The 27,139-nt window shown below is 55.3% G+C and overlaps 1 protein-coding gene across 11 annotated transcripts in view; it reads right to left on the bottom strand.

The window, feature by feature from the left end:
* The window catches only part of RASGEF1A (RasGEF domain family member 1A), a 276,356-nt gene that overhangs the window by 6,922 nt on the left and 242,295 nt on the right, over nt 1-27,139 (bottom strand). For 9 of the 11 annotated variants that reach the window (XM_073793596.1, XM_073793593.1, XM_073793591.1 and 6 more), the window contains 3 exons: nt 5,059-5,259; nt 2,608-2,730; nt 342-479 (listed from right to left, as the gene is read on the bottom strand). In XM_073793596.1, coding sequence (XP_073649697.1) covers nt 342-479; nt 2,608-2,730; nt 5,059-5,253 — 456 coding nt within the window. In that variant the 5' untranslated portion in view covers nt 5,254-5,259. Of the gene's footprint in view, nt 1-341; nt 480-2,607; nt 2,731-5,058; nt 5,260-19,108; nt 19,248-27,139 lie in introns of those variants that run through there. The other 2 variants (XM_073793599.1, XM_033842221.2) reach the window with 2 other exon arrangements.

Raw genomic sequence — 27,139 nt, 5'->3', positions numbered from 1 at the left:
GCCCGTCTCAACGCTGCAGACCAAGCGGGAGCTGGGAGCCAGGAAAGACGGACAAGGCCTCTCGCTAGGCCCCCACTCCACCCACCCAAAGAGCGGGAGAAGGTGGGGCCTGGGATCACCCCACTCGGGCCACAGGGTCTCCCACGTGCGCAGGATGCCAAGGGCAAGTCTGGCCGGTTGCTGGCCAGCTGAGCGGCCCTCATGGGGCTGAGGGGCAAATGGAGCCACCCAGCAGTCCTCTTGGGAGAGTGACAGCAAAGGGGACCACATACAGAGCTGTCCCTGAAGACCCACCCCTCCCTCAGACAAGGAACTCTGCCAGGCTCCGAGGAGGACCTCACCTCGTCACACTGTGTGACCCGGTGGGTGATGGCTTTCAGTTCGGCCATGGCCTTCTCGTCCTGGAAGTCGTAGGGGAAGGCCTCTGTCCACTCCTTCAGTAGCTGCACGATCTTGGCTGAGAAGGACTTCAGCCTGGCCTGGGGAGGGTGGGGGGGTCGGGGGATAAAGCAAGGCCTGACCCTCCAGAGTGGGCGACAAGATGACAAGCGGTACAAGCACCCCCACTTCTGCAACACCTCTGACCCATTCCCCCACAGGACCTGTGTCCTCTGCCCCGACGCTGGGGTGAGAGCTGCTGGGTAAAGACATCCTTCACCCTGTCCACCTGCGGTTTTGTCATTCCTGCGTTGCTTCACATTCCCCTTAAGCCAGCTCTCTTTTTCACTTAAATTCATTTTCAAAGAACCTGTCCTATCACTACCGTGACACAGAAAATTAGTTTCATTTGCTGTAATTAGAAGTTACCCATAAAAAAGGACACGATGAAAACCAAGCAAAATCATTAACGTTAAGCAAGAGACCCCAGCCACCTTCTCTCGGTAAAAAGCAGGTTGGCAAGTGCTGGGAAGGGCCGCAGACACACCAGGCATCCTCTCCCCAGTTCCCACTGGCCCAGGTCCACACGCACATACAGTCCAAGGAGGGGGTGCGGGATGCCTGGCCATGCTCTCCCGGCCAGTCCTCTAGGCCCAGCCCCGCGCTGGCTCACGTACGCTAAACCATTCCTATGCCCGCTTTGGCTCCTGCCTGGCCCTGACCAGATCCCCGTGCCTGCCTGGCCACCCTGGACCGTTCCGGCCCTGACTACCCTCAGGGCCCAGCTCCTTCATGACCCAACTCCCCACACCTACACCTACCTGCCCCCCTCCACCCACCTCTGCTCCGCTGCCTCCACCCAGCTGACACTCCCCCCAGGTGCCCGCTGCACCCCGCACTCAGCAGGAACTACAGCCCTGCATTCCCTTCTCAGAGGCCCTGCCCTGCCTGTCATCACAGACGAAGGCGGGAGGGCTCACCCCAGGCTCCTCTCAGGCTTCTACTGTCCCCCTGCTGACCCTCAGCCTAGAATTTCATCTCCCACTCACACTGTTCTGGCTTCTCCCCACCCACGCCTTCAGGAGCCTTTCCTGATCTCCGGGCTGCAATGGGTGCCTGTCTCTGTCCCTGCCCAGCACACCCAGGGACGCGCCCCTCTGGAGAGGAGACTGAAGAGGGCACAGATGTCACAGACCTTTGCTGCAAACCTCCAGAGGCAGGAGGTCCAGCCTGGTAGAGGGGAAGGTCATCCGGAACAGGCCCTGCCAGCACCTTGACAGTACGCCCACCAGCCCTGCTTCCGCACCAGACCCCGGGCCTGCCCCAGGGCCTCAGGGATGAGCTGTGGTTTCTTACCCATCTTGACTGCCCAAAGCCCGACTCAATCAGAAGACATGACAGTGAAAAACAGCCCTATTTGAGTCTCTGAAAACTCTAGCCTGAGGGTGCTGCCCGCCACCCCCTTTGGAGGGAGCAGTGACCCAGGCTGCTTCTCCACCAGCTGGAGCCGGACCCTCCCTTCCGGAGTGTCTGGCACTGAGCAGGAGAGCCGGCAGGACTGTCTGCTATGGCCCTTCCCCGGGAGGGGGTGTGAGCACCCGCTGGCTCACAGCATGCAGGGTGCTGCATGCTGCCGGGGAGCCCTGGAGGGCCGGGTGGGGGCATCCTGGGAGACCCGGGCGGGCCCAGGGGGCCAGTCCAGCAGCCGCCACCCTCCTCCTCTAGCCACAGTTCCATCCAGGGAATGGAGGGAGCAGTGACCCAGGCTGCTTCTCCACCAGCTGGAGCCGGACCCTCCCTTCCGGAGTGTCTGGCACTGAGCAGGAGAGCCGGCAGGACTGTCTGCTATGGCCCTTCCCCGGGAGGGGGTGTGAGCACCCGCTGGCTCACAGCATGCAGGGTGCTGCATGCTGCCGGGGAGCCCTGGAGGGCCGGGTGGGGGCATCCTGGGAGACCCGGGCGGGCCCAGGGGGCCAGTCCAGCAGCCGCCACCCTCCTCCTCTAGCCACAGTTCCATCCAGCGCCCTGGGAGGTGGGCGCCCCTGCAGACCCCCGGGAGGCCTGCTCCAGGGATGTCAGGAGGCCAGACAAGCAGACCTGCCCCCAGCAGGGAGAGGCCCGGGCCGGGCTCAGCCAGGCCCCGTCCTGAGCAGCATTCTCTCCCAAGCATGAGCCAGCGGGGAAGCCAGGGGCACGGAGACGGGCAGCAGCCCGGGGGTTCACCTTTACCTTATCAGATCCGGCCTCCAGCTGCTGCCTCTGCTCCAGGCAGATCTGCCCCACGCGGGCCAGCAGGTCATGAGGGGGGATGAAGACCCGGGAGCTCAAGAGAAACGTGAAGATGTATGTCCTCTGAAGGAAAGAGACAGAGGGTGAAGAGTGAGTCGGGCCCGGCATGGCCCCCAGGTATAGCCGCGGCCTGCTCCTCCGCCTGGTCCCCGCCTCCCGGGCCCAGCGTCACCTTCTGCGTGGTTACCTCACCTCGAATGCCCTTCCTCCTCTCTCACTGCTCCCAAGTCCTGCCCACCGTGCAAGGCACAGATCAAACCCCACTTTGCAGCAGCTCTCAGAGGTATCCCTGACAAGCGGTCCCAGTGGTTTTACTCAGCTGGGATGCTCCCCTACCCCACGCCGGGAGCTAAACCCGGACCTGGATGTTGGCGGTGTCTCCGGGCCTGTGTGGGCCTGTGGCCTGGCCCACGGTGCTCCCCAGGCCAGGCGCCCAGCCTGCTCTGTGACAGATCCTCACTGCTCAGTGGGGCAGGGCCTGGCTGGGGGGCGGTGGGGGCCTCCTTGGCCCCAGGACCCCACATTGGGAGCTGCTGCAAGCCGCTGTGTGGTCACTAGCCAGCTGTGGGCCCCGTCCCCACCTGCCACACCAGGGCCCCGCAGTCCCAAGGCCGCACGTCCTCGTCACCTGGTCGCGGTGCAGGCTGAGGGGTGCACCTGGTCTGGGCTGAAAGGCGGCAGGGAGCAGAGCCCAGGGCTCTTGGAAGCTTTTGGCTGACGTGGGATTTACCAGGCCCCTGCCTGCAGACAGGGCGGACCTGGGGGCGGGGAGGCTGCCTGGGGTCTCCCGGAGACTCGACTCAGACAGTGATCTACTGCCACATGGCTGCTGCAGGCGGGGGGGCCCAGGACTCTCGGCCTCCACTCCAGGCCCAAAGGAGCAGGTCTTCTGTGCTCCAGCCTAACGCAGCCTCCCAGATCGGGACTCGGCCCTCAGGCCCTCCCTGCCCCGATGCAGCCCTCAGAGGCCGCTGGGGAGGCTCTCCCTGGAGCAGCAGGGTGTCCCTGGGCTGTGCAGCACGGGTGCTCCAGGGGCCCGGCCCGTCAGTGGTGGGACCTTCAGGGGCCCCTCCTGAGCAGAAGGCTCAGAGCGTGAAGGAAGGCTGCACCTGTTACACCTTGGAGCTCTCAGCCAGGGGCAGAGGAGAGCCCAAGGCAGGAGGAGCAGGGAGACAGACGGAGCGCCGTGTCCCCAGCCGCCCACGTCTGCAGGGCACGGGCCGTGAGGGAAAGGCGGGGAGCCCAGGTGCTCGGCAGCCGGGCTGATGCCTAGCTGGACCCCCGTTCGACCTCCACCGCCCCTTGGCTCTCTCCTGGGAAGCCGGCTGGGACCCCAGGGCACAGTACTCTGGGGACAACACTGGGTGAGCTGGCTGAGGCTCCCCGGGGACAGGCCTGAAGAAGGGGAGGCCCCTCCCCCCGCCACACAAGGCCACTGTCGCACAGACCAGCACTGGGGTTGGAGGTCCCAGCCCCTGGGGGACCGCGGTCCTGCTCCAGACATCTTCAGGGCCTGGGGTCCCCTCTCCCCGGCTCTGCCGCCTGGACCTCAGCTGCCACATCGGCACCACCAGCCCCAGCCAGGCCCTGAGAGGATTTCCGGGGTGGATGGAAGGACAGACAGAGGAGTGGACAGAGCCCCAGGAGGGAGGGAGGAGGCCTGATATGTCTGGTGGGGGTGGGGGGGGCGGCCAGGAGTCCCGGAAACCCAGCTGGAGGGTAAAGGGGGCAATTCCTCCCCACCCTCCCTCGCAGCCCCATCTGTCGCCCGGAGGCCATGCGCAGGGCCCTGCCCTCAGGAGGGAGGGGGCACCCATAGGGGAGCAGGTAACAGCCCCACTGCCACTATGAGACGTCATCTACTGGAGGCGGAAGGGAAGCCACAAGTGACAAGGGAACTCTTTCTCGCTCTTCCGAGAACGCGCCAATGTCACCTTGAGATGAAGAGGGAGGATACGGGTTGGCAAAGGCCCGTCCTGCCCGCACACGCGTGTGCCCAGGAGGGCACGGAGGGGCCGACCCTCTTCATTCTGAGCCACTGCGGTTCATGCACAAAACAAACTTTCCAGCTCAGAGACAGGACACTGACGGGTGGACCCTCACCAGGACCCTGAAGCACTGGCCTTGCCCCTTAGACCCCTCCTGCTCCTCCAGGGTCGCCTCCTACCTGCCTGGGGACAGCAGGGAAGTCGCTGCCGGCTCCCCTCTCCTAGGCTGGGGGCCAGGGTGGCAGGGAGCAGGAAAGCACAGGAGGTAGGGCCGGGGCTCCCTGCTGCCCTGCGCCTCCCGTGCCTCTCCGTCCAGCTCTGACTGATGGGGGACCTCCCTCTCCATCCCAGCAGCAGCCTCCCCGGGAGCCCAGGTCGATCCCACCAGTCACGGGGCACTCACATCGGGGTAATAGTCCACTGTGGGGACCAAGTGCTCCATCAGGGCCTCCAGGGACCCGGAGATGAGACGTCCGTCTTGGAAGACGAGGTCCCCGGAGCTGCCGACCCCACCTCCTCGCTCCCCCATGCCGGGCTGCACCTGTCCACTACAGCTGGGCCCGAGGATGCTGGAGAAGACCACAGACGTCTGGGGCATAGTTTCCTGGGAGAAAAGAATGAGGCCGTGAGGCATCAAAGGCACCTCCGCCAGGCCCTCCTCCCAGGTTGCCTGCAGCCTGCGTGCAGGTGCAGAGCCTGAGCCCCGGCAGGGCCGGGAGTGGGGTCATTAGATGTCAGCACAGGCGGGCGGGCAGGCTCCTCAGTGGCCCCGAAGCTGCTGATCAATGTGTCTGATAAATGTTTCTTCAGCACCTGCTCTGTGCATACCAGGCCTCATTCCAGGCATCTGGACACAGAAGGCCCTGCCTCCTGGGGTTCCATCCCAGTGGGAGAAGAGAAACTATGGAGAAAAACAGCACCAGGAGGAGAACACTGAGTGTGCGGGGGGTGATCAAGGCGGCCTCGGGGAGGGGCCCTGAGACAGACTGATGGTGTTAGCTGTGCAGCTTCCTGGGATAAAAGAGGGAGGTTCGAGGCAAAAAGGACAGCAGGTGCCAAGGTCCTGAGGCCAGTGTAGGGGAAGGTGATCAGCAGGGGAGTGGTCTGGCCAGACAATACACACCTGGGGGCCCAGGGTGCAGCATGTGAGACAGGAGGCGTCGGGACTCCGGACAAAGGAGTGACCTGACTCAGGGTGAAGGTCACCGTGGCCGCCGTGTGGAGACCCAGCAAGGGAAAGATCTAAAAACCAATCAGTGGGTTTTGCCATGACAAAACCCTGGGAGACATTGCTCAGGTCAAGTGATGGCAGAGGAGGAGGGGAGGAGGGTCAACTCTGGACGCTGTGGAGAACAGTCTTCCGCCTGAGAGACTGACCAGCACGGGGAAGGGCTCGGAGGGTGGGGTTTGGGGACAGACCTGGAACTTGCTTTTGGACACGTGGATTTGAAATGCCTGTTAGACACAGATGCTGGGCAGCAGTCTGGGGGCTCAGTGTGATGGAGGCTGAGGGTCCCCACCTCGCACTGCAGCCGGGCTTTGCTGTAGGCTCTCATGAGGCCGGGAGAGTCTGCAGCCCTCTGGGCCTCAGTTTCCTCGCTGCCCGGGGCAGCTGGCCGCGTCTGAAGGGGGCTCTGAGGCATCAGCGTGACGCACACCTGCCGGCCCGAGGCCTCAGAAGCTAGTGCCGTGGGTGCACTCCCCCTCCTGCTGGCCAGGGGTGGCCTGCCCCGCCTGCTGGGCTAGTCCTACCCTTGGAGGGCAGGGAGGCTGAAGTCCGGGGGGAGGAGCTGGCCCTTCCTGCCTTGGCGGGGACCGTGGCCAGGTGTCACCCTCTCTGGTCACTGGCAGGCAGGCACCGCTGCCCCACCCCTAGCTCCCCAGGCCGCCGCGCTGGCCTCCCTCTCCGAGCCAGGGCTGCTCCCCACGCCTCAGGGGGCAGAAAGAGCCCCCAGCACTGAGCTTGCCGTTGATGACGCCTCCAACCAGCCCTGGCCTGCTCTCTTGCCCGGACCAGGGTTGGCCTCTGAGCCCTTCTGGCCACAAGTCTCCCCACTGGGCGGAGCAAACAGCAGCCATGAGGGGCCCCTCCAAGGGCTTTACAAGGAGAGCCAACTCCCACCCCAGCACATCAGCTGAGCCTCACACCAGGGCAAAAGGGGCCCGGCCCAAACGACGCTGGCTTCTCTGCCAAACGCCTGGAGGTCGCCTTTGGATTCTCAGAAAATCCTTTGCAAGGAGGGCAAGCGCTCAAGGGAAGTCCCCGGGGACAGACCTGGATTGCAACGTCTGTGGCCCCCAGGCTCCGTGCTGCCCTCGTGTCAGGTTGGGTTCAGACTCACAGAACACTCCCCTCAGCCCACGTTAGAACGCACAGTCTCAGGCCCCACTGTGTCAGAACCCTGGGGTGGGTCCTCTTTGCCGCTCAAGTTAAAGAACCACTGACTTGAGCAAACCTTTAATTTTCACATAGTGAAACAGTCTCAGCAAGAAGGAACTCAACCGAGGAAATCAGGATTTCCAAGTCCAGCCCGGGTGTCACTACCCCTAGGAAGCCCCCCTGGGTTAATCGCTAGACTGCTGACCCACGAGGCCACAAGTGGCTGACCACCTGCCTTCACGTCTTCCTGTCTGGCTGGAACCCGCCCCATGGCCGTGCTCAGTAGCCTTTTGTGGGAGGAAATAAGGAAGGTGGGCTCCCTGGGTGCCTCAGCACTGGCAGCTGCTCTACTGTGCCGTCACTGGGACCCGAGGGGACACGACCCCCAGCACTTCAGCTGAGGGCCATGCGCTGCAGGGCGACTTTCCTGAGATTACACAGTTCCAGGTTCAAAAGTTGACCTGAGAGTGTAACCTTGGCCAGTTGGATATCCTGACCCCAAGCTTCTTGGTCATCAGAAATGGCATTTTCAGAGCCTCTGGCCTCTCCCACCGTGGAGAGAGCAGGCTGGTCTGGTCAGAAGGTGCTACGGGGGGAGCACACTGACACCCCACTAACTCACAGAGCCCCTACCAGATCCTCCACAGGGCAAGGCCGCCTGCAGGGACACCTGCCCCAGGGCTAGCCAGTGGGGAGCCAGCCTGGGGACTCAGCCCCCCAACTCTGCAGCCCCCCGTGGGGGGACAGGTGAGCCTAGCAGGAAGCCAGGGGGCCGAGCTCTACACTGGGCACCGGCCCACAGCTCCCTAGGGAGCCTCAGACGGCACTCATTGTCCCCCTCGACAGGGGAGGGGCGTGCGCTCAGGGTACAGTCACCTACCCCGGGGGTGGGGCCCCAGCCCATGTGTCCTGCACAGCCACTGGGCGGTATGTCCCTCATCATGCTGCTCCTCCCCCAGGGCTCCCCACCCGTGGGGGGTCTCGGTCCTCCAGAGACTGCGTCCCGCCTACACCATGCCCGTGCACCGCCCAGGAGGCCACGGGAAGGAAGGGGCAGCCACGTGAGGCCCAGCCCTTCAGCCTGGGGCAGTGACCCCTCTAACAGCAGCTGGGCCAAGGACCCCACCTCTGGACTCCCCAGCTGCACAAGATCCCGCACCAGTCACTTTTAAATGACATAAACAGGCGTGTACATGACATGTAAATAAAGGCACAGAAAACATCTGGCCACCGGTGGCCACACTCATTACAGACTTTACTGCAAGGGAGCAGGAGAGGGAGGAGACTGTCGCTTTCCGCTCTACACATCGGTCATCTATTTGGTAACTTTTCTAAATGGCGCATCTATTTTGTCATCTTCTAAATAACTTTGTTTTTTAGTGCAAAGAAGCTGAGTTTTGAAATCAGCTCTTTTTATAAAGGCATAATAAAGAGGCTGCAGCCCCAGGGCTGGGTCTGCAGACAGAAGCATGGCCACCATCTAGCGGGTCATAATGTGAGGATGGGCTTTGAGATGGAGGCCCAAAACCCCCTCGGAGAATGGGCAGAGCCCCCAGGGGTTGTGCAGGACCACCCAGCCTCTTCCCTACCCTGGGACTCTGCCTGGGGCCAGGTCTCTCTGACCACGTCTCTCCCTGCTCCTCTGTACACTGAGCCCTGTGGATCCTGGGGACCCCCCCCCCCCACAGAGGCCTTTCCTTTCCCACCCAGTCCCTAGCAGAGCCCACCCCCGCCAGGCCATGAGCACCTTGGGGAGGGTCTCCAGGCTCAGTGCCAAGTGGGAGGAGACAGGTTCCCCAAGTGGGTCTTCCTGGACAGGAGTTTAGAGCCCCCTTGGGTTCAAATCCCAGCCCTGCAATGAGCCAGCTCCTTGTTCCTAGACAAGTCTAACCAACCTCGATTTCCTCAGCTGTCAAATGGGGATGATGGCAGGACTGCCCGTTAAGACCTCTGCTTGGCATCTCTGCTGGCCACCCCACCCCACTCTGTGGTCCCTTCTGCTCTTGCACGTGGGGTCCTCCTCTCCTGTCCCAGCAAGAGCAGGGACTGAGGCTTCTGGCCACACACCTATGTGTCCATCACCCCCAACTGGACCCTTTCTCAAGGAAGGGCCACTCAGAGCAGAGCACACAGGAAATTTGGGCTCCTGTCTTGGGAGGGAACACATAGCAAGAGCAAGCATAGTCAGAAATACAGTAGCTATTAGGAGGGGCTCCCGCTAGGGTAGGCCCGTGTGTCCCGGTCACTCGCAGCCTCTGCCCCCTCCCGCCTGGGAGGGCACCTGTGCTCTGGGGCAGCCTCAAGAGCAGACACTGGTGGGTGACCCACATGCAGAGGTGGGGCTGAAGTCACAGCTGAGCCCCAGGGGCCATGCAACGAAGGAAGAAGAGCTGAAATCTCTCCTTGCCAGCTGTGTGAAGCAGATTTACACCCCTGTGACCGGCTTTGTAAACTCAGCTGCAGAACATCCGAACAGACAATGAGTGCTCCCACCACTGAGATGGGTCTAGTTTTAGCAGCGGTGGACTTTGTGGGCACATACACACAGGGGTTGGGCCAGGCCAGAGTCTGAGCTGCCCCCATAGCGCCCACAGAGGGGTCAGATGCATGATTACTGCAGTCCTGGGACATGACTTCAGTGGATCTATGCTGGTGGCCTGGTGAAAACAATACCTGAGAGACACCAGGGCCAACTGCCAACATACCCACGGTTAAGGTAGAGCTGAAAGCAGTACCAACAACAGTGTAATCTGTGAGCCCACACAACAGGTGAAAGGTGACACAACAGAGCAGCTCACAGGTGAACATCTCCAGAGGAGGAATACTCAGGGGCTTCTCTCCCAGTGGGACTGCTCCAATCCTGCCTACCTTGCACCGCAGATCAGAAACAAAACAGATCTGGGGGCCTCTACAACAACAACCAGGAAGCAGACTCCGCCCCTGACAGGGAGGTGACAACCACAGACCAAAGGGGAGGCCCCGCTCAATACCCAGTGCAGGCTCTGGTCACAACACCAGTCAAACCTCCTATAAAGGGGATAACGGCCAGCATACACTGAGGAAAGAGGTGGCAGACACCCATACTAAAAACAGCCCTTGCACTAAAAAATATTAAAATCACACAGGCTATATAAGGACGTAAAAATAGCCCTTCGAGACAGTCTGAGGGTCTGGCATTGGGAGGAAGAACCCCCAGAGCACTCAGCCCTGAAGGTCAGCGGGGCTTGAGAGCAGGAGCTCCACAGGGCTGGGGGAAACACTCCGGGAGGGTGCATACAAGAGTGCACTGGGACCCAGCACAAAGTAGTACCTCCACAGGAACCTGGGCTAGACCTACCTAGGGATCTTGGAGGGTCTCCTAGGGAGGCAGGGGTTGGCTGTAGATCACTGTGGGGGACAAGGACACTTGTGGGGGGAAGGATCAATATTCCCCAAGGAATACTGATCAGCGTGAGCTCTCCCGGAGGTCCCTCTGTTGGCAGCAAGACCTGGCCCCACCCAGCAGCCTGCAGGATCCAGTGCTGGGATGCCTCAGGCCAAACAACCAGCACATAGGAACACAGCCCCACTCATCAGCAGACAGGCTGCCTAAAGTCCTACTGAGCTCACAGCGACCTCAAAACACACCCCTTGGCACAGCCCTGCCCACCAGAGGGACAAGACCTAGCTCCACCCACCAGAGGGCAGGCACCAGTCCCTCCCACCAGGAAGCCTGCATAAGCCCCTGGACCAACCTCACCCACCGGGGGCAGACACCAGAAGCAAGAGGAACTGTGATCCTGCAGCCTGTGGAAAGGAGACCACAAACACAGAAAGTTAGACAAAATGAGACAACAGAGAAATATGATGCAGATGAAGGAACAAGATAGAAAACCCACAAGGACAACTAAATGAAGAGGAGACAGGCAATCTACCTGAAAAATAATTCAAAATAACGATAGTAAAAATGATCCAAAACCTTGGAAAAGGAATGGAGGCACAGACCGAGAAGATACAAGAAATGTTTAACAAAGAGAAGATTTAAAGAACAACAATAAACAAAAAGAGATAAACACCACAATAACTGAAGTGAAAAATACACAAGAAGGAATCAATAGCAGAATAACGGAGGCAGAAGAACGGATAAGTGAGTTGGAAGACAGAGTGGTGGAAATCACTGCCATGGAAAAGAAAAAAGAATGAAAAGAAATCAGGACAGTCAGGGACTTCCCTCATGGTGCAGTGGTTAAGACTCCACGCTCCCAATGCAGGGGCCTGGGTCCAATCCCTGGTCGGGGAACTACATCCCACATGCATGCCGCAACTAAGAGCCCGCATGCTGCAACTAAAGATCTCACATGCTGCAACTAAAAAAGATATCGCATGCTGCAACTAAAGATCCCAAATGCTGCAACTGAAGATCCCACAGGCAGGACTTCCCTGGTGGCGCAGTGGTTAAGAATCCACCTGCCAATGCAGGGGACATGGGTTCGAGCCCTGGTCCAGGAAGATCCCACATGCCACGGAGCAACTAAGCCCATGTGCCACAACTACTGAGCCTGTGCTCTAGAGCCCATGAGCCACAAATACTGAGCCTGTGTGCCACAACTACTGAAGCCCATGCGCCTAGAGCCCGTGCTCCACAACTAGAGAGGCCACCACAATGAGAAGCCCACGTACCGCAACGAAGAGTAGCCCCTGCTTGCTGGAACTAGAGAAAGCCCGCGTGCAGCAACGAAGACCCAACACAGCCAAATAAATAATTAATTTTTTAAAAAAAGATCCCACATGCCACAACTAAAGATCCCACATGCCACAACTAAAAAATCCCACATGCCACAACTAAAGATCCCACATGCTGCAACTAAAGATCCTACATGCAGCATTGAAGATCCTACATGCCACAACTAAGACCTGGTGCAGCCAAATAAATAAATGAACGTTAGAAAAAGAAAAAAGAAATGAGAACAGTCTCAGAGACCTCTGGGACAACATTAAACACACCAACATTTGCATTAGATGGATCCCAGAAGAAGAAGAGAAAGAGAAAGGGCCTGAGGAGATTGCAAACAGATTTCAAATAGAAATCTCCTCTATTTGAAGAGATTATACCCTAAAACTTCCCTAACACGGGAAAGGAAAGAAGTCACCCAAGCCCAGGGGGTGCAGAGAGTCCCATCCAGGATACAACCAAAGAGGAGGCCGAAACACATATTAATCAAACTGACAAAAATTAAATACAAAGAAAAAATATTAAAAGCAACAAGGGAAAAGCAACAAACAACATACAAGGGAATCCCCATAAGGTTATCAGTTGATTTTTCAGCAGAAACTCTGCAGGACAGAAGGGAATGGCACAATATATTTAAAGTGATGAAAGGGGAAAAACCTACAACCAAGAATACTCTATCCAGGAGGGCTCTCATTCAGATGCGACAGAAAAATAGAAAGCTTTACAGACAAGCAAAATTTAAGAGAATTCGGTGCCACCAAACAGCTTTACAACAAATGCTAAAGGAAGTTCTCTAGGCAGGAAATGCAAACCAAAAAACAATAGATACACACACAAAAAAGATAAAGCAAGCAAACACAGCACTAAAGATAGTCATCAAATCACAAGAGAGAAGAAAAAAAGAGGAAGGGAAGAAAAAAGACCTACAAAAACAAATCCAAAACAAGAAAATGGCAATAGGAACATACATATCGATAATCACCTTAAATGTAAATGGATTAAACGCTCCAATCAAAAAACACTAGGTGAATAGATACAAAAACAAGACCCATATATATGCTGTCTACAAGAGACCCACTTCAGACCTAGGGACACATACAGACCGAAGGTGAGGGGATGGATAAAGATATTCCATGCAACTGGAAATCAAAAGAAAACTGGAGTATAAATACAATTATCAGACAAAATAGACTTTAAAATAAAGACTGTTACAAAAGACAAGGAAGGACACTACACAATGATCAAGGGATCAATCCAAGAAGAAGATATAAGTTGTAAATATATATGCACCCAACATAGGAGCACCTCAATACATAAGGCAAATGCTAACAGCCATAAAAGGGGAAATCAACAGTAACATAGTAATAGTGGGGGACGTTCACACCCCACTTACACCAATGGACAGATCATCCAAACAGAAAATAATAAGGAAATATAAGCCTTAAATGACATATTAGACCAGACGGATTGAATCGATATTTATAGGGCATTCCATCCAAAAGCAGCAGAATAAACTTTCTTCTCAAGTGCACATGGAACATCCTCCAGGATAGATTACATCTTGGGCCACAAATCAAGCCTTGGTAAATCTAAGAAAACTGAAATCATATCAAGTATGATATGACCACAACACTATGAGATTAGAAATAAATTACAGGGAAAAAACAAACACATGGAGGCTAAACAATATGTTACTGAACAACCAATGGATCACTGAAGAAATCAAAGAGGAAATCAAATAATACCTAGAGACAAATGACAACAAAAACACAATGATCCAAAAGCTATGGGACACGCCAAAAGCAGTTCTAACAGGGAAGTTTATAGCAATACAATCTTACCTCAGGAAACAAGAAAATTCTCAAATAAACAACCTAACCTAACACCTAAAGCAACTAGAGAAAGAAGAACAAGCAAAACCCAAAGTTAGTAGAAGGAAAGAAATCATAAAGATCAGAGCAGAAATAAATGAATAGAGATGAAGAAAACAACGGAAAATATCAATGAAACTAAAAGCTGGTTCTGTGAAAAGATAAACAAATGGATAAACCTTTAGCCAGACTCATCAAGAAAAGAAGGGAGAGGGCTCAAATCAATAAAATTAGAAATGAAAAAGAGAAGTTACAACGGACACAACAGAAATACAAAGGATCAAAAGAGACTACTATGAGCAACTCTATGCCAATAAAATGGACAACCTAGAAAATATGGACAAATTTTTAGAAAGGTACAACCTTCCAAGACCGAACCAGGAAGAAATAGAAAATATGAACAGACCAATCACAAGTACTAAAATTGAAAAAGTGATTTAAAAACTTACATCAAACAAAGTCCAGAACCAGATGGCTTCACAGGTGAATTCTATAAAACATTTACAGAAGAGTTAATACCTATCCTTCTGAAACTCTTCCAAAAAACTGCAGAGGAAGGAACACTCCCATGCTCCTTCTACGAGGCTACTATCACCCTGATACCAAAACCAGACAAAGATAGCACAAGAAAAGAAAATTACAGGCCAATGTCACTGATGAACATAGAAGCAAAAATCCTCAACAAAATACTAGCAAACAGAATCCAACAACACATTAAAAGGATCATACACTATGATCAAGTGGGATTTATCCCAGGGATGCAAGAATTCTTCAATATATGCAAATCAATCAATGTGATACACCACATTAACAAATTGAAGGATAAAAACCATCTGATCATCTCAATAGATGCAGAGAAAGCTTTTGACAAAACTCAACCCCCATTTATCATAAAAGCTCTCCAGAAAGTGTATATAGAGGGAACCTACCTCAACATAATAAAGGCCATATATGACAAACCCACAGCTAACATCATTCTCAACAGTGAAAAACTGAAAGCATCTCCTCTAAGATCAGGGAAAAAAAACAAGGATGTCCACTCCCACCACTTTTATTCAACATAGTTTTGGAAGTTCTAGCCATGGCAATCAGAGAAGAAAAAGAAATAAAAGGAATCCAAATTGGAAAAGAAGTAAACTGTCACTGTTTGCAGATGACATGATACTATACATAGAAAATCCTAAAGACGCTACCAGAAAACTACTAGAGCTCATCAATGAATTTGGTAAAGTTGCAGGATGCAAAATTGATACACAGAAATCTCTTGCATTCCTATACACTAACAATGAAAGATCAGAAAGAGATATTAAGGAAACAATCCTATTTACCATGACATCAAAAAGAATAAAATATCTAGGAATAAACCTACCTAAGGAGGCAAAAGACCTGTACTCAGAAAACTATAAGACGCTCATGAAAGAAATCAAAGATGACAAACAGATGGAGAGATATATACCACGTTCTTGGATTGGAAGAATCAATATTGTGAAAATGACTATACTACCCAAAACAATTTACAGATGCAATACAATCCCTATCAAATTACCAATGGCATTTTTCACAGAATTAGAACAAAAAATTTCACAATTTGTATGGAAACACAAAAGACCCTGAATAGCCAAAGCAATCCTGAGAAAGAAAAACGGAGCTGGACGAATTAGGCTCCCTGACTTCCAACTATAGTACAAAGCTACAGTAATCAAAACAGAAATAAAGATCAATGGAACAGGATAGAAAGTCCAGAGATAAACCCACACACCTATGGTCAACTAATCTATGACAAAGGAGGCAAAAATATACAATGGAGAAAAGACAGTCTCTTCAGTAAGTGGTGCTGGGAGAACTGGATAGTACATGTAAACAAATGAAATTATAACATTCTCTAACACAAAACACAAAAACAATCTCAAAATGGATTAAACACCTAAATGTAAGACTCTCTGACATAAATCGCAGCAAGATCTTTTTGGATCCACCTCCTAGAGTAATGAAAATAAAAACAAAAATAAATAAATGGGACCTAATTAAACTTAAAAGCCTTTGCACAGCAAAGGAAACCATAGACAAAATGAAAAGACAAACCACAGAACGGGAGAAAATATCTGCAAACAAAGCAACCAACAAGGGATTAATCTCCAAAGTATACAAACAGCTCATGCAGCTCAATATCAAACAACCCAATCAAAAACTGGGTGGAAGATCTAAATAGACATTTCTCCAAAGAAGACATACAGATGGCCAAAAAGCACATGAAAAGATGCTCAATATCAGTAATTATTAGAGAAATAGAGATCAAAACAACAATGAAGTATCACTTCTCACTGGTCAGAATAGCCATCATCAAAAAATCTACAAACAATAAATGCTTGATAGGGTGTGAAGAAAAGGGAACCCTCCTGCACTGTTGGTGCGAATGTAAATTGGTACAGCCCTATGGAGAACAGTATGGAGATTCCTTAAAAAACTAAATGTAGAATTACCATATGATCTAGCAATCTCACTCCTGGGCATATATCTGGAGAAAACCATAATTCAGAAAGATACATGTACCCCAATGTTCATTGCAGCACTACTTACAAGAGCCAAGACATGGAAGCAACCTAAATGTCCATCAACAGAGGAGTGGATAAAGAAGATATGGTACATATACACAATGGAATATTACTCAGCCATAAAAAAGAACAAAATAATGCCATTTGCAGCAACATGGATGGACCTAGAGATTGGCATACTGAGTGAAGTCAGCCAAAGAAAGACATATATTGCTAACATGTGGAATCTTAAAAAATGGTACAAATGAACTTACTTACAAAACAGAAATCGAGTCACAGATGTAGAAAACAAACTTATGGTTATCGGTGGGGGATGGGGGAGGGATAAACTGGGAGACGGATTGACACATACAGACTGCTATATATAAAATAGATAACTGGGCTTCCCTGGTGGCGCAGTGGTTGAGAGTCTGCCTGCCGATGCAGGGGACACGGGTTCGTGCCCCAGTCCAGGAAGATCCCACATGCCACGGAGCGGCTGGGCCCGTGAGCCATGGCCACTGAGCCTGCGCGTCCGGAGCCTGTGCTCCGCAATGGGAGAGGCCACAACAGTGAGAGGCCCGCGTACCGCAAAAAAAAAAAAAAAATAACTAATAAGGACCTACTGTATGGCACAGGGAACTCTACTCACTACTCTGTAATGACCTATATAAGGAAAGAATCTAAAAAAGAGTAGATATATGTATAACTGATTCACTTTGCTGTATACCTGAAACTAACACAACATGGTAAATCAACTATACTCCAATAAAAATTGTTTTAAAAAATGAAATACAGGAGCTAAGACTCTTAAGTACTTCACGTGCCAGCAGTGACAGTAATGCTAGAGCTGAATCATCTCATTAATCCTCACAATAACCCCACGAGAGACACCGTTACTCTCTGCACGCTGCAGATGACAAGGCACAGAGAGGCCAAGCAACTGCCCCAGGTCACAAAGCAGATAATCAGAGGAAGGGGATGCAATGAGGGCTTCAGAGCTTCCACTGACAAGTTTTACGGTAAACCTTCAGTAGGTGACGATGATGAAGGCTTGGAGACGTTGGAAGAAGACACAGAAGAAAGTTCAAGATCGCGGAGATGGCAGCAGGGCCAGGATGGAAGCAAAGGCGGTCAGGCAGGCCTGAGTTTGACCCTGGCTCAGCTACTTGTGGCTTTATCAGGATCCTCAACCTCTTGGAGCCATAATTTCCTCATCTGTAAAATGGGCACAGGGAGCACTACTTCAGAGGTTTGCTGGGAGGAATGAATGCGCTCACTTGGGTAAAGCACTGCACACTAGACATGGTAGCACCTCCCCACTGAGGTGCTGACTCCCACAGGTGTGCCTGCTCAGAGCCCCACACAGGCCATTCCAGACACACAGGCCCCAAGGTTCCTAGGGAGCCAGAGCCTGCGGGGACGCCCTAAAGCAAATGCAGTGCATCAGCATCACCAGGAACCTGTCGGCAGCGCCAGCGAACCTTCCCCCGAGTCAGAACTCAGCCTGCTCTGGAGTTTCAGATCCTCTCCTATATAGAGCTTCGCTGCTCCTCCTGGGGCCCAACCAGCAGTGCCATCACCTGTCGATCACTGAAATGCAGGACCTCGAGTCCGAGCCCAGGCCTGCTGGGTCACGTCCTCACCTTCCCTGGACGTGCTTATCCCTTGGAGAGTTTCATCCTCCAGGTGACGAGAGCAGCTTCACCTAGGTCAGTGCCTCTGGCTGTGGCTGCACAACAGAATCACCTGGGGAGTTTAAAAATCCACTGTGCCCAGCTCCCACCGCCACAATTCTAACTGGCTGGGGGTACAGCTTGAGCACTGGCGTTTTCCACGGCTTTCCAGGTGAAAATGGGAGCAGGGAGCACAGGGAGCCTCTCTCCTGCCTCGGCTGCTCCTGGCTGCAACCAGACCCACTTTGAGGCTGCAGACTCAGACATCGGTGGACAGCTCTGGAAGCCTCCAGAAGCCAGCCCGAGGGAGGGGGAAGATGGGGCTGGGGTGAGCCCGAGGATGGAGCCCCCAAGGACCCACACCTCTGCCCCAAGTCAGCTGGCGCTGGTATGGACAAGGCAGAAGCCCTTTAGGGGGCAGTGGGGGACGGACTTGCACCCACCCTGCCTCCTCTGATTCCTTACAGCTGTGCCTCTGTTCCCACAGGAGGAAGGCCAGCACCTTCTAATTATAGATGCAGACGACTCACAGCCGGGCCGGTGAAAGCGATTCACCGGCTCCTAGAAGCCAGGCCCTGCCAGTTTTCCACCTTTCCCACTTCACGCGCAGGCCCCGGTGGGCGTGAGGGCATCCCAGGCGCAGGGGGGAAAGGAGCGCTCCTGCCAGCTCGGGAGAGAGCTGGCTCTGAATTCAGTGTCAGCGCTTGCCCGTCTCTTCCCTGGGTTTACTTAGCTCTCTGGGGGCACCATGGAGGAAGAGGGTCCTCCCTGCATGTGGTCCCAGGGTCCCCATGGCCAAGCCTCAAAGGGTGCCGGGGTGCCAGGCGAGAAGGCAACAGCCACTGCCCCTGCACAGGCAGAGTGGCACGGTGGCGGTCAGGGGGTGGGCAGGGAAGACTGGCCGGGCAAAGGCTGAGCCTGAGGAACCCTTTGCTGCCTGTCTGGATGAGCCGCCACCAGCGGTGTCCAGCGGGCTGGCCGTGGGTCAGGCGGGCCAGGTGGGCGAAGCAAGGAGGCGTACGAGTTTCTTGTGTCTGCACTGTTGCCCCCTCCCTCTTGCCGCCCCTCCCGGGGCTCCCGCCACCACTCTGCCTGACACAGGCTGGCCCGGCACCCCTAGGCTCGGCCGAGGCACTCCATCCGACTAACTCCTGCTGCCGCCCCGAGCGTGATACGGCTGCAGCTACCCCTACACCACGGCCCAGCCCAGCCCCCCGCCTCCTGAAACTCCATTCCTTCAGCGCTCCCTGTCTGCACCCTCACCCGTGACCCTCACGTGCACACCTGCCGAGTCCTTTCCTGTGGTTTCAGGCCTGCGTCTCGGACCTGGCGACAGAGTCCAGGCTGGAGTCAGGAGACACTGTCTCGACGACGATGGGGAAGCCTCTGAGCTGCTCTGAGCCTCCATTTGCTCCGCTGTAAAGTGGGCGTAGAGGTTCTTGCCCCTCCTCCCTCGCAGGGTTGCGATGAGGGTTCGATGAGAAAACATGCCCCTGGGAGCGGGAGCAGTGCTGTTCTGTGCCACCCGCCTCTGTGCCTTGCCTCGATGGCACCCTAGTGGCCCAGCACGGGCTGCCGCCACTTCCGACCCACGGCCTCTGACCTAGGGCCTCACAGCCATCCGCAGGCCACCGGCCTCCCGCGCGGGCTGTGGGCTCTGCTCAGGTGCGAGACCCTGTGGCTCCACCCCAGCCCGTGCGTGCGTGCGTGCGCGTGCGTACAACCCAGGCGTCCGGGGGTGGGGGTGGGGGAGGTCAGGTAACACCCTGGGGCAAACTCGGATTAATGAGGCAAAAAAGCTTCCCATCCCCACTATCTACTTGCTCTCCCTCCCTCCCTCCTGCTTCCCTGGGACCAGCTCCCCCGTAAAGTGGTGGCACGTTAGCTTTGCCTCCATCTCTAGGGAGGCTGGGCTCAGAGAAGGGCAGCCATTCTTCTTGCTTCCACAGCCCTGCCCATGTCGAGATGAGGCGCAGCTGAAGGCTCCCAAGTGCCCCGAGGGCCTGAGCTTAGGCGCCCACACACCCAGTCCCCGGCCCAGGCCTTCTCCAGCTGTTGGTTTGGGGCAAGTTACTTCATCCCTATGAGCCCCAGCTGTTTGTCAAACAAGACACTGGTCCCCAGACTTCCCGGCCTGGGTGTGGGGATACAGGAGGGGAGAAGGCAAGGAGGGTGGCTTCAGCCCAGAACAAGTGCTCACACACCCGGCGTGTCGTAGTTCCGAAAGTAAACAGCGTCCTCTGGGTTCCGCTCAGCCCGGCCAAGGCCGGCATGAACATGGGATTCCTTCCTGCGGGTACAGCCCGGAGCTCTGCGTCCACACAACTCAGGCTGGAGGCCCCGTTGAGGCACTCGGTGAAAACCTTTAGCTTCTGAGTACGTGCAGCTGCCCTGCACACAGAGCGCCCACAGCGCACACAGACACACAGACACATGCGCACACCTTCTAAGGAACACACCGCTCCAAAGCATCAAGGACATGGAAGCTGCTGGACTGAGGGCCCAGGAGGAGAGGGAAGCACAGTGGGGAAGTAAGAGGAGATCTTAGGCAGCCCCACTGCTGTGAGAGATGCCGGCAAAGATGGGAAAAGAGGGTTTTTAGGAACTTGCCACAGAAGATTATGAATGAAATTCCCTTCTGCAGCCTCTTCAAGAGACTCGGCCACACCATACAGCTTGTGGGATCTTAGTTCCCCATCAGGGATCGAACCCGCACCCCCGGAAGTGGAAGCGCGGAGTCTTAACCACTGGACCGCCAGGGAAGTCCCTCTTCAAGAGACTTTGGCTAGAGATCTGGGTGCCGCTCACTGCTGCAGTGCTTTCTAATGTGGCCCTAGCGAAGGGGAGCCTGCAGGCAGCAAAATCGGGAGGAGAGTATCTGTTCCTGGCTACACGCGTGCAAAAGCCGGACACCCGCCAGGAGGGGCGGCCACACACACAGGCATGTGTGTACGGCTTTTGTGACCTGGGGCACAGTCCTTCCACTCACAAACTCCAGCTGTGCCCAAGACGGCCTTCAGAGACCCTGCACTCCACTCTCATCACACAGGAGCCCCCTGGACCCCTGGGAGCCGCAGCTGTGACAGTGGCCCAGATGGTGCTGAGCCAGGGCTGCTGGACTCACTACGACAGCCAGAGCCCACCGTGTGCACCCGGATGCATCCATGGCTACACCGTCATGTATCTTCATGTCCTGCACTCACACACTCGTCCAGGCCTGGGTACAGGCCTTTCCCAAGTGCTTTTCCTGCTTCCTGTACTGAGAGGGTCAACAAGCCCTGGGGAGGCCTGACACTGCCCAATGGTCTCGTAAAAGGTTCCCACAGCGGAGGCTGTCACAAACAATTTACTTAAACATACTTGGGTAAGGAATGCACGTGACACTGACTCGAGAAAAACATCCAATTACTGCAGCATCTGTGTGCAGGTTTGTCCGTGCTCACAACTGTCCGGGGCAGCGCTGCACAGCTTCCTGGAGGTGTTCCCATGCCCGGGGGCTGCTCCTGCCTCATCTCTTGCCTCCTGGCCCTTGAGGGGGAAGGTCCCTGCCCAGAAGCAGGGCCCGGGGGCCTCCGGTTCAATGCCCCAGCTCTGGGCAGGAAGGCGGGCTGGGAGGGGACGGCAGGAAGGGACTTGGGGCTACAGGTGGGGCAGGGACCTCATCCTTCATGAGCCACTTGGGAGGGACCTCACCCGTGGGCTCTCCGGGCTCCGCAGGCCTCCTGGCCTCTGATGCCCAGCTACCTGCTCCCAACACCACCTCTGCCCTCGGGGCACATCCTGTGAAAGGGGTGGCAGTGCTCAACGAGCATTCACTGCGCCCCCCCAGGGCAGCCTCAGACACAGCCAGCTCGGCCCCAGCTGAGAATGGGGACAGCAGCCCAGGGAGGGGACAGCCTGCTACACAGCTGGACGGGAGCAGTGTCAGGCCCCCCACTCAACTCTGAAAGGGAGGAGCTGTCTGGGGCAGGTTCCCAGGGCACAGTCAGAATTCAGGATCCCTTCCAATCTTGGACTGCAATTCTGGAAATTTCTAAGAAATGGAGAAGCAGGGAGAAGCTTTCTTTGCCTAACCTTTGGTACTTTCAACGTTTATCATCAGGAGTTGGGAGCCCAGCCATGTGCTGGGCTTTACATATCTCATCTCAACGCAATCCCTCCAACCCACAGGGGGCGGTGTGGAGATGCCCATTTCTTAGATGAGGATGCCAAGTGCCCACGACTTGCACTAGGCTGCTTAGGCAGGCAGTGGTGAGTAGGTCTGTCCAGGCCTGCCTGCCCCACTGCCCTGCTCCTTCTGGGGACTGTCATTTCTCCTCATCATTGTGCTTGGCCGGGGTATAACCTTCCGAGCATCAGATGAAGGCTGAGGCCCTTGCCCTGGGCACATGGATAAGTGCCCATTCCCACGGCATTCTGCATATGATTTCAGGGATTGACGGGCTCCCAGAAGCTCATCCATGAACGCCAAGTTAAGCATCCCAGCTTCCTGGAAAACTGGGACAAAAATGGCCCTGAGGGCCCATCTTGCATGAGCCCCCAGGGATCTGCTGGGAGGTGGAGGAGGGGCACGAGTCAGCCCCCTGCCTCTGCCAGGCTTTGCAAGTGGTGCTTCTTTCGGAGGCAGCACATGGACTTCTATTTTTTAACCCACTCAACAAAATGGAGACTATTTTTAGCTCAGCAAGCTGCAGGGCATCACAATTAGCAACTGAAAATTACACATCTTGCCAGTCTCCCCTCTGTTGGCTGGAGGAGAGAGAGAGAAAGTGCTCCTGGGGGGAGCTGGGTGCCAGCCCTGGCCCACACCCTGGTGGGCCACTTAACCAGGAGGGCAGCCTTTGGCCGAGATTTCAGAATGAGTGCATTCAGGGGGCTGTCTCTGGTTTCATCGCAGTACCAGAAAAATCCAGAGCTGGTGGGAGCCAGGCAGGAGCCCCATCAGCTCTCAGAGGCCACAGTTAGGGAGAGACCCATGCTGGCTGCTTGAACCAGGGCCAGTAACACTGGAACTCAGCTCGGCTGGGGACCTCGGGCAGCTGAGGCCAGGCCTCCTGCCCCGTCTGCACAATGGACCCAACCACCCTTCTAGGGCTAACTGTCTGGTTCTCTGATGTCATTTGCACTGGGGTGGGGTAGGAGGTGGGGTGTTCCACAGAGCCCTTACTCTTCGACCGACAGACTAACCAATCATTCATTCATTCATTCATTCACAAATGGCACCAAGGACCTGCCTACACACTGGAGATCTGCCAGTAAAGGAAACAGGGTCTCTGTCCCCACTGAGACCCCCGGCGCAGGCTGTGGCTGTCAGGCGTGATGACCACACGGATGAGAATGTGATATTAGGGGTTAGAAGGAGAGCAGTGCTCTGGAAGAGGAGAAGAGGGTCGGGAGAGCAGCTGCCAGCCCGAACCCAGACACTCCTAAGGCAGAGCGCTCCCTCCTGGGGGCCCTTCTTCCCCTCCCCAAACCCCAGCTTTCAGAGCTTCCTAACTTTGAGCTGAAATGTGTGTCTCCTAAGCTCCAGAAGCCCTGGTCCTATCTGCTGGGACCACATGCTGAAGATCTGGCTGCACACGGGCTGGGCGGAGGCCCGGCCACCCCATGAGCTGGGACCCAGAGCCCTCTCTGTAAAATGGCTACGGCAGCAACTTCACAGGCAGCAGTGAGCACGGCCGGAGGCCACCATGCTCCAGACATGCTTAGTACCTGCTGGTTTCGGTGGAGTCAGAACTGCAGGACACTGACAGGCACTTGGGGTACCTGTCCTCCAGGTTACCCACCGCCTTCCTAGACACAGTTATGGCAGCTGGTACTGCCCCTCTCCTGATCCCGCCTCTGAGGCCCTCTCCGCAGCCTGGGCAGCCACGGGGCCCTGCTGCGGCCAGGAAGAAAGTGGGGAGAAGCTGACTCCTCTGTCCAGGCACACAGATCCACTGGCCCGGCTGCACTGCCCTGTCCTGGCAGGTGGCACTCAGAACTGGCTCTGGGGACTTCCCTGGCATCCCGGTGGTTAGGACTCTGCTTTCACTGCCGAGGGCGCAGGTTCGATCCCTGGCCGAGGAACTAAGATCCCGCAAGCCTTGCAGCGCGGCCAAAAGTTTTCTAAAAAATTTTTTGAAATAGAAGAACTGGCTCTGCCTTAGAGGTGGCTGCTCTGCCTGGGGTGGGGAGTGGGAGGGGTGACATGCCCTCTTTAGTCCTCACCCCTGTACTCCTGTGGCCTTGCCAGCAGGGAAGAAGTCCTCCTGAGGGCATGGCCGGCCCCATCCTTGCAGGCAGGGCCGCGGGAGCACCCTGCAGCTCCCATCCTCCCAGCCTGATGGGCCTCGGGGGCAGGAGGGCGAGGGGTGACGTTTTTCACATAAACCAAGCTTCAAGAAACCGTACTCGCAAGTGCCGGGAGGAAGAGCCACATTTACCTTCGTGTACCCTTGGGGCCACCAGGGCAGGCCCGGCCCCAGTGGAGGGCTGCAGGCCGGGCTCCAGCCAGGAGGTGGCCGGCATGGGAGCCAGAGCCACGCAGCACTTCGGCGCCTTCTCCACAAAGGCCCGGCCTCCAAGAGACGCTGAACAATTAAAGCTTTGTTACAGATGCATGATTCATTTTTTTTTTCCTTCTGAATTCCTTCCTATTACCAAATCCTATTTGAATCGACTACAGGAATCTTGCCATCTCCTCCTCACACTCCTAAATACAGATTCTGCCGCGTTGGGGTTTTCTCCTCCTTCTGTTCTGCCTTTCTGTCCAGTCAGCTTCTTCTGGTGGCTGCTCAAGGGACAAAATGGCATTGTCCACCAATAACCATCCCATTATTGAGCCTTGAGAGGCCCGAGGAGGAGCAGGTAGGATTTCAGAGAATCCCTGCCTTCTCCCCACAGGGTGGGCTGCTGGCAAGCCGGCCTCCCACTCAGGGCCCTCAGGGCAGGGCAAGGGTGCCCGGGGCCTCCCCTTCCGCCCACCCACCCCACCCCCACCCCGGCCTCAGATTCCACAGGGGTCACCCTGCGCTCCTGCACACGGCCAGGTGACGCTCAGACTCCATGTGGAAACTGACATAACCTGGGGAGGCACTCCTGTCATTTCTGGGGGTTCCAGCAAGGTGCCACGGAGGAGGGCGGGCTGCAAGGCAGAGCGCAGACCCCCACCTCAACTGGAACTGCACCTCTGGGATCCCCTTCCTGTATGGGGCATCCACTTAAGGCTGCTGCTCATAAGTGTGCTAAGCAGAATCTGGGGCAGCCAGAGCTCCCCCCCGACCAGAACCCCAGGTTCCAGGCGGCAGCATCTGACCCAGGCTCCCGCTGCTCCGGCCACAGGAGCCAGGCAGGACCCCAAGGAGCGGCAGGGCGTGGATGTGAACGAGCAGGATAACAGGGGACTGCATCAGAGCTCAGGGTCCTTCGGAGGCAGGGAGGCTGGGCCCCTAGGGAGGGAGGGGGGCGGGGTCCGAGCCACGCTCAAGCCTTTCCAGGAGTGAGTAGCAGCCTCTACTCCACCCGCCAGGCTGCGTCGGGGTGTGCCAGGGTACAGAAAAAAGAACGTATAGTCCTTTTATTTTTAAATGACATCTAATTAGGCTGAGCAACGATTTTCCTTTGTGTTTAAAAACAAATAAAAATCAATTTCCTTCGCTTGAATTGTCATCCTCCTGGCAGACACCCGGAGTGGCAGCCCTGGGATCCCGCTGCACTGCAGGAGCTGGAGACTTCTGTACGCTAACCTGCTGGTGGAGGGCAGCAGGTGCCCAGCTCCCTGCTGGGCCTGGACAGAAACAGGACCAGGACGTGCGTCTTGACCCTCCAGCAGAAACATCTCCCGCTCCCTGCGCACGTTCTCTGCACACAAGCAGCTTTCCTGCCACATGCCCTATGTCCCCTGGCCCTGGCGGCTGGTAACCAGGTGTCTAGCCCAGCCCCCAGGAATACCAGCTGCACAGCTGCCTGCATCCCTCCCCAGGGCAGTGCACTTCCCCGCACACCGCCCTGCACACACTGCTGGCAAGGCAGCTGTCACCCCATTTTCCAGACAAGGAACAAAGCCCCAAGGGTTTAAGTCATCAGCCTTAGGCCTTACAGCTCCAAAGTAGGGGAGCTGGGATTTGAACCCTGGTGTGTGTAACCGCCACGATCTGATAGGAAACCCAGGACCATCAGCGCAGGCTCAGGAGAAGGAAGGGCAGGTGCGAGGCGAAGGCAGGTGGAGTCGGCCAGGGTCCCCGCGAGATGGGCAAGGCCTGGCCCAGAAGGAGCCACCTGCTGGCACTGTGCAAGGTGAGGCCAGTGAGTGCAGCATCGTGGGGAGCAGGGCAGGGTCCAAGGGCCAGCTGTGCACGTGCCCACACGGGGCCCCTTGCTGGACAGCCCGATCCAAACCCTCCCTGAAACAGCTCAGCAGCCTCACTGCCAATGAGTGACACTCAAGGGGGTTTCCACCTACTGGGCTGCCCTACACATCCCCACAGCGCCCTCCAAGGCATTATTGACCATTGTCCAGATGAGGTGCAGCCCAGGAGGCGAAGGACAGCCTAAGGCCACACTGTCTGGCAGGGCAGAGCGAGGAACAGCCCACGGCTCCTGCCTGCAGGCTGGTTCTTTCTGCCAAGAGTTGAAAGTGCAAGGCAAACTGCCAAGAACACGCCTGCCCCGCTGTGCCCAGGAAATGGGGCCGGTGCCCAAGCACAGAGCAGGGAGCTCCTCTTCGTGGACCAGAGACAGGCAGGATGACAACTAGAACTTTCTACAATTCCTGACACGTGGTTCAGACCCAAAGAGACGAGTGGTAGAAAGGAATGAAAATACTGCAGGGCATTCTCTCAAGACGTGGGAATGGAAACATAAAGAGAAAAATGCATGAAATCCCATGGCCTAAAGACAGCACGGCACATTCTTCTATCCGAGAGTACTCATCCACATTGTTCATACATCATATCACCAATGAAACCCTGATGGAGTACCCAAACAGAAATGTACAGGGGACAGAATGATGTGTCTAGATATTAATAAACACAGCTGGATATTAATAAACAAATGATGAACCCAAAAAATTCACCCACTTGATTAAAAAACTTCCCTAAATCATGTTTGTGTTCAAGTAGCAATCAAAACTCCAATTACAGACACATCAGAAAAATAACCCTTGTAAGAAATCTCCTCATGAAATTCGACATGGCCAAAGCTGTACTCAGAGAAAAATTCATGGACTTCAATATATTTTAAATAAACAGGAGGAAATGAAAACAAACTAAGCACTTGATTTAAAAAGCTAAAAAGAGCTTCTCAACAAAACAGACATACAGCAAAGCAAACTAG

This window comes from Tursiops truncatus, chromosome 16, assembly GCF_011762595.2.
Source record: "Tursiops truncatus isolate mTurTru1 chromosome 16, mTurTru1.mat.Y, whole genome shotgun sequence".
Lineage (NCBI taxonomy): Eukaryota > Metazoa > Chordata > Mammalia > Artiodactyla > Delphinidae > Tursiops > Tursiops truncatus.
This window is presented reverse-complemented; position numbering and strand designations above follow the sequence as displayed.